Consider the following 8,139-nt stretch of genomic DNA (forward strand, 5'->3'; position numbering starts at 1 on the left):
TTCAATACCAGCCAAGGGTTCTGGGTCGAGTCAGCTTGGCATCCTTCTGTAGGTCTCTAAAATGAGTACCCAGCTTGTTAGCTTACACTTTGTAAACCGCTCAGTACATTGGTAAGTGATATAGTGCTATTTGGAAGCGATATAAGTGCTATTGCTATTTGTCTTTAAAGAATGCACTGATTTTAAAAAAGAGGTCAGTCAAGGATGAGACTGCACAGAAGTGCCATACACTACATAGAAAGACTTTACATTCCTCACTATATCAGTTGTTTTCATGTTGGTCATCCATAGTTGAATACATTTCAGTTGAATACAGATAAATGATGATCATTGGCTTTCATTTCCCTTTCTCCCGCTCACAAAATTATTATCACCAGTACAGGGTCACTCACTTCTTGCCTGGACACAGGAGAGACAACATCTTTCTCTTAATAGGCACAAAACTTCATTATGAGAACAATCCTCAAATGTCAGTAATGTGAATCTTCATCCTGAAGCTTGATTTTCCTCTTTTGTTAGCAAGTATAAATTAGGAATAAATGCAATCAGCTTGATATGGAGGAGAAAATCAAATCTCAGCTCCCAGTTTCTCTTGTTGTTTTGGGTGGGGCAGAATGTAAAATTAATGTTGTCATATAAATTAAAATTAAGTTCTGCTTTGACCTTTATGGAGCCAAACAAAAATCACAGCAGTAGTGCTTAAGATCAGACATTTTCTGGATTAGGATTCACCTTCATTATTTTTTTAATGTTTTCCCCCTTTAAATATCTCTTGTAAAGTATTAAAAAGTAGGGAGTAATCTGTAGTTCTAATCTGTAAGAGTTGTTTGACATCACAGATTATTTTGCTTCCACCAACATTCATGATTTGAAAACTGACTCTCTGCTTCAGGTACAAGAAGGGCCAGAAACTGACTGGAGATGAATGCATAGAGCTCTTACACAAGGACACAAAGCATACTTTGTTCATTAAGGAGGTGTGTGACACAGATGCTGGCCTCTATGTGGTTCGGGCTAAAAATTCTAGTGGCACAGTCTCCTCAAGTGCCATCCTCCATGTGAAAGGTAATGAGCTACCTATAAAGAGAATAGACTGGATTATCCTCTGTGCCCTCTACTTGGTTGTATCACTTGCACACTGGCTGTTCACTTAGTACAGCATACTGACTTCACTGGACTTTAATTTCCACAACTGGAGACAACAGCAGTCGGCCAACTTTCACTGCATTTCACATCGCTTTTCTCACTCTTGCTTATGAGTCACTCTGAAAATAACATTTTTATAACAATATCACAGCTGCACTAGATGTTGTTGTTCTGTTGTTACATGTGACAGTAGCTTTACATGGGAATGGAGGTTTTGTAAAGATATCTAATAGGGTTTTGCACTATAAAGGAAAAGCGCTTTAGAACTAAAAAAAAGCAAACAAAATGTCTTCATGCATTATTATTTGTGCACAGAGCACAAGATGATCACGGGAATAAATGTATTAGTTAAAATACTATGATTGCTTTAATGCCATATGATGAAAATGGCACAAATGTTTGATATAGTTGTAGCTTATACGTTGCTGTTCTTGTTATGTGCCTTCAATTTGACTCCAAGTTATGGTGACCCTATTACAGGGATTTTATGGCAAGATTTGTTCAGAGGGGGTTTGCCATTGGCTTCTTCTCAGGATGAAAGAGTGGAACTTGTCCAGGGTCATCCTTGGCTGAGCAGGGATTCCAACCCTGGTCTTCTAGAATCCTAGTCCAAAACATAAATCACTACACCATGTTGGTTCACAACTTACATATCATTTAAGAAGTCTTAAATAAATTTATTTACTTTATCTCAGTAATCCTTATAATACTGTAAGATAAGACCATATGGTTATCTTCATCATACAGATGACAGTGGAGACCACCTAGTGGTTTTCTGGATCATAGCTCATACACTTAAGACACTGCATTACAATTGCTTTCACTCGTTTCATGTCTCGTATTGCCATCTTGGCAAGGTGAAAATATGTAAGACTGGTTTATGGAGATGTTTTCTTAACATTTTAATTTAAATATTTTCAAAGACAACAAAAACATTTAGAGTGCTATTGATCCATGATGACACATGTCTACTGCAATATGGGCAAAATATACAACAAGGGCGTGATAAAATATAAAACCAATATATTATAATGAGCATGCCCTTAGTTTGTTAAAATAACAAGGAATGGACAATCATTCCTACTGAGCAGCAATCAAAAAGAAATAATTTGCTTGAGAATTGTACTGGTTTTGATTTTTTTAAAATGTGGAAACCAGAGCAACACTGTATTACTATAATTTCTTGCTTCATAAAATATAATATCTTTGATTCACAGGATAGTATAATGCTAGTTTTCATAAAGGTGAGGGAATAGATACTTGGCTAATGAATGCAAAAATTGCCATGAGTTCAAATATTGTGTGTGGAGTGGGGGAACAGGTTATAAATGAATAAAGTAAGTAATATTTAAAGAGAATGCTCATTTAGAAATGTTTACCATATTCAAATGAGAAGTGAATCATCATTAATACATTTTATTTCATAAGAGTACAGGGCATATGTCTATGTAGGATCCCCACCCAAAGTCTGATAAATATTTGTGTAAATTATTTCATGAGGAATAACTTTCTTCTTCCCTAAAATGACTGTTCTGTGGTAAATTTATAAGAAAAAATGTTTCCAGTCTCATGCAAGAAATTTATAATATGGAAATAAATCTTCATGTGCACAGCATTCTGTGGAAAGAATATCTATTACAAATGGTGAAGCTGGGGTGGTATGAGAGATAGAAGAAAAGAGGATTTTTAGCCAGCCAACTGCAAATTTATTATAGAAATGTAAAATGGAAAGAAGATCAGTCTTGCAAGTAGCAACATCCATCCTTGCTGTAAAAACGGCAGGGGAGGGAAGCCAATTGATCCAAGAAAACAACCTATCCCCATTCTGCGAACAGAACATATTTTGCATTTGATGTGTAGCACTTCCCTTACTTACAAGCTATGCATTTAAAAAAACCCACCACTACTCTATAAAGAGATCTTTCATGCAAAATGCTTCTTTAGGAATGAATTGAGAAAAACCCAGCAGTGCAAATGAATGGCAAAGAAAGGGAAAACACAAATTTCAAAGGATGGTACTGGCATCAGTTTCACACCAAGATAATACAACTGTGTCTATGGTGATTTGATATGTGCAAGTTTATCTGTTGGTGATAATCATGTCTATAGATGATTCCTTGCATGTGTGAATGAACCATCCTAGAATCATCACAACAGATAGATTGTTCATACACTACATTCTCAGATTCAGTAGTCCATTTATACATCCAGCTTGACACAGAAAGTTTTAATTAATTAACAATCAGGATGTGCATGTGCACTGGACTTTTTAAAAAAATTATAGGACTCAATAAACACTAATTCCAGTCAAACTGAAATGTGAAAAAATATGTATTTCTTATCTTAACAGTTCCTGTTTTCATCCCTCAGGGGAAAGTGACTTCCCCCCCCCCCCCCGAACTGAGCAACTCATTGCTCCCAAAGTATCTTGTTGCTGCCCAAAAAAACGAGCAATTCTGTATTTCTCATTGCATTACTAGCTACTTTGTAAACAAAAAAAATTTTTTTCAATGTGGGGGCAATGTCCTCTAAATGCCCCCCCCAAGCATTTTAACCTCCAAAAATAACAAGAAAAAGTATCAAGTAAACATTACCAAAAACTACTGATGAGACTAGGATTGGTTTGTTTGGGATTTTACAAAGATTTTCATTACTCTCTTGCTACCTTCTATCTCATAAGTAATGTCATTAATTGTAAAACTATGGCCTCAAGTTTGCTGAAATCAATGGGGTACATTAATTGCTTATGACTGGACAACTGTGACATCTCATTGCTTCCAAGAATGCCTAGAGCTGGAACAAATAAGCTTATCACATGGCACATGCGGGAACAGGAACAGAACAGGGGGGAAACGGGTGTTACCACAGGAGAACGCCACCGATGCCGCTGGGTGTCCCCAAGCCGTTCCCTGGCAGTGGTTCAAAATTGTCCTTGAAAATCGGCTGCCAGGAATGGCTGGGAAAATGGCTTGAGGACTCCCGGTGGCATTGGCGGTGTTCTCCCATGCGGTAACACTCATTTCCCCCCTGTTCTGTTCCTGTTCCTGCAAGTGTCATGTGATAAGCTTATTTTTTCTGTTCCATTCAATTCCTACAAGTGCCATGCGATAAGCTCTAAAATCACACTCAGTTACCTTTTACAAAAATGGAACGTTGGACACTGGCCAATTATCACCCTGAATGGAGAGGTTCAAGGCGAGCTTTTTCAAATGGAGGTCTTCCACTTGCTTCCCTTAGGCCCACTGGAATTGTCCCTTGATGTAAGGAGGTATTCCCCACTCCTTTCACCCACTGAGCCAGTCCTCAGTCCTTCTGATGAGACTGGAAGACCAAGGATGTAGTGCATGTGTTCCAAGAGTGTTGCTCACATCCCCAGGCTGTACTGATTGAAAATAACCCATTATTACTGAATAAGCAGGCACCAGACTTACATCCAGTTGAACTTTATCAACCTGCAGTAGTTCCCAACTTTTGGTCCTCCATTTGGATTTCAGATCCCAGAAGCCCCAGTCAACTTGTCCAACAGCCAGGAATTGTGGGAGCTGAAGTCCAAAACATCTGGAGGATCAAAGGTTGGGAGCCACTGAATTATAGCATCCAAGTCACAATGAGACGATCTATTTTATATGGAAATTGCTACGCCAGTTCTTCATAGCAGGCTCTCAAATGCTCTCTGTTATCTTCTCATGAGCCACTGATCACTTGAAACAGCTCCATTGGATGTTTCTCTGTATATGCAATGGTGGCAGAAAACAATAATTTCTTTGCTGCCTACACTGTCACAGAATAGGCCTTCAAATAGGCACTAGCCCAAGGTTAAGCACTGTGTGGGCTGTGGGTTGCATGCAGCCCCTTTGGGGGTCCAGTGTAGTCTTTGGGACACCAATGGCTCTGACACCTCCTCAATATTTGAGCTATCTATCTATTGGCTGGAAAAAACATACCTACAGTAGAATAGGCCCCTTTGTGGGATTATTTTATGTTCTTTGGGGAACACCTCCCCTCAAACCAACTAACTGCCCCCAAGCAACCCAAGTGGTGACCACTTACTGTCAGTTGCCCAAAATGGTGGCTGCAATGGTGCACTTGTGGTTATCTGGAGCTAAAAATTGGGTGGTATCGCCCTCTGAAGCTCTGAAGCATATTTATTGCTTTCCTGTTCTATCTTTGTCCAGACGTGCAGTGAGTTTTTTTGCCAGCATTGCTCTAATCTTCATCTGACTTGTTTCATCAGCTCCAGAAAACCAGCGGATGGTTTGGGTCCAGTTGGTGGGAGGGGATGCTCATGACCAACTCTGTCCACTGCTCTGGCCATTTCCCCATTCCAGAGGTCAGTCAGGGCCTTCACACAACAGGAAAATCCCCAACAACAGTCAAGAAGCCACCCAGATCCACCAGCTTCCTGAGGTGGACCATTTAATCAGTCCCCTGGGCCAGAAGAGCCTCCAAGTCCAAGTGTTTTACCTGTTCAAAGCCATTTGGATGTTGTTTTTTAATTGAATAATTTTGTACTACTAACCAGTCAGTTCCAATGAACTGCCTTCTACAGATGGAGAGCGGATTAAGAAGAATTCACTTTATCTGTTCATTCTGACTGGCAATGCTAGAAATCAAAGCTACTTGTTTTTAAGAGGAGAGGGCTATAGCTCTTCTCTTCCCTTGTATAACAGTCTGACTAGTGCTATACAAAATGTGCTTCGGTCCATCTTTTGGCAGGTGCTATTGCAAGCTTGCATATGGCCACATGGATCTATTATTAGATATATGGTTGGCAGAAGGCTCATTTCATGCTATATAACAGAGGAATTTTTCCCTGACTAAGGAATGAAACAAGTATTCTTCTGTGGGAAGTCTACTTTTCTTAGAAGACTAGACTTACACTGTATTTAATTTTTTAAAGTACTTATATACTTTATTGTTGTTGTGTGCCTTCAAGTTATTTCTTAGGCAAGCCTATAATAGGGTTTTCTTGGCAAGATTTGTTCAGAGGAGGTTTGCCATTGCCTTCCTCTGAAGCTGAGAGGATGTGACTTGCCCAAGGTCACCCAGTGGGTTTCCATGGCTACGATGAGAATAAAACCCTGGTCTCCAGAGCTGTAGTCCAGCACTCAAACCACTATACCACTCTGGCATAGCGAATAAATAGAACACCTAAGCAGCTTAAAAAGCAAATGTGGATGACAATGTCCATATCAAGGGTAAAGTCAGAAAAGCTAAAGCGCAGAATAAACTCAGGCTTGCTAGAGAGGTTAAAAAGAATAAAAAGGGCTTTTTTGGATATGTCTGCAGCAAAAGGAAGAAGGAGACGGTAGGGCCACTCCGTGGAGAAGATGGCAAAATGCTACTAACAGGGGACAGAGAAAAGGCAGAATTATTCAACACCTTCTTTGCCTCAGTCTTCTCAGAAAAGGCAAAGGGTGCTCAACCTGAGGATAATGGAGCAGAAGACAGAATAGGGCAGTGATGGTGAACCTTTTAGAGGCCGAGTGCCCAAACTGCAACCCCAAACCCACTTATTTATTGCAAAGTGCCATGTCCCTCTGGCCTTCTAGTAACAAACTCTGGCAAACTCTGTGCTGGGGCAATGGCACATGTGCCCACAGAGAGGGCTCTGAGTGCCCTCTCTGGCACGTGTGCCATAGGTTCACCATCACTGGAATAGGGGAATTTCAGCACAGAATAAGTAGATAGTAGAAGAATACCTTGTTAATCTAAATGAATTTAAGTCTCCAGGACCAGATGAACTACATCCAAGGGTATTAAAAGAGCTGGCAAATGTAATATCGGAGCCATTGGCAATAATCCTTGAGAACTCCTGGAAAACAGTCCCAGCAGACTGGAGGAGTGCAAATGTTGTCCCCATCTTCAAAAAGGGAAAAAAAGAGGATCCCAATAATTATCGTCCAGTTAGTCTTACATCTACACCAGGAAAGATTCTAGAGCAGATCATTAAACAGAGAGTCTGTGAACATCTAGAAAGCAATTCCATAATCACAAAAAGTCAACATGGGTTTCAGAGAAGGAAGTCATGCCAGACAAACCTGATCTCTTTTTTTGATAAAATTACCAGCTTGTTAGATGAAGGGAATGCTGTGGATATAGTATATCCTGATTTCAGTAAGGCCTTTAATAAAGTTCCCCATGACATTCTTGCAAACAAGCTTGTAAAATGTGAGCTAGACAAGGCAACTGTTACATGGATTTGTAACTGGTTGACCGGCCGAACCCAAAGGGTGCTCAACAATGGCTCCTTTTCATCCTGGAGAGAAGTGACCAGTGGTGTTCCACAGGGCTCTGTCCTGGGCCCAGTACTATTCAACATCTTTATCAATGACTTAGAGGGAAAAAATGGGGGCATACTTATCAAATTTGCAGATGACACCAAACTAGGGGGAGTAGCTAATACGCCAGAGGACAGGATCAAAATTCAAGATGACCTGAATGGACTAGAAAGCTGGGCCAAAGCCAACAAAATGAAATTCAACACGGAGAAATGTAAGGTACTTCACTTAGGGCGGAAAAATGAAATGCACAGATATAGGATGGGGGACACCTGGCTGAATGAAACTACATGTGAAAGGGATCTAGGAGTCCAAGTAGACCACAAGTTGAACATGAGTCAACAGTGCGACGCAGCAGCTAAAAAGGCCAATGCAATTTTAGGCTGCATCAATAAAAGTATAGTGTCTAGATCAAGGGAAGTAATAGTGCCACTATATTCTGCTATGGTCAGGCCCCACCTAGAATATTGTGTCCAGTTCTGGACACCACAATTTAAAAAGGAGGTGGAGAAACTGGAGAATGTCCAAAGGAGAGCAACTAAAATGGTGAAGGGTCTGAAAGCCATGCCCTACGAGGAACGACTTAGGGAGCTGGGGATGTTTAGCCTGGAGAAGAGAAGGTTAAGAGGTGATATGATAGCCCTGTTTAAATATTTGAAGGGGTGTCATATTGAGGAGGGAGAAAGCTTGTTTTCTTCTGCTCCAGAGACTA

General features: G+C 40.3%; 1 protein-coding gene across 5 annotated transcripts in view; it reads left to right on the top strand.

Moving 5' to 3' along the window:
* CCDC141 (coiled-coil domain containing 141) overlaps window positions 1-2,759 on the top strand; it is a 122,143-nt gene extending 119,384 nt beyond the window's left edge. For all 5 annotated transcript variants that reach the window (XM_089519662.1, XM_089519666.1, XM_089519667.1 and 2 more), the window contains one exon: window positions 893-2,759. In XM_089519662.1, coding sequence (XP_089375788.1) covers window positions 893-1,154 — 262 coding nt within the window. In that variant the 3' untranslated portion in view covers window positions 1,155-2,759. The remainder of the gene's footprint in view (window positions 1-892) is intronic.
* The last annotated feature ends 5,380 nt before the right edge of the window (window positions 2,760-8,139 follow it).

This window comes from Sceloporus occidentalis, unplaced genomic scaffold (genome assembly GCF_023333645.1).
Source record: "Sceloporus occidentalis isolate IW3139 unplaced genomic scaffold, rSceOcc1.0.p SCAF_4, whole genome shotgun sequence".
Taxonomy (NCBI): domain Eukaryota; kingdom Metazoa; phylum Chordata; class Lepidosauria; order Squamata; family Phrynosomatidae; genus Sceloporus; species Sceloporus occidentalis.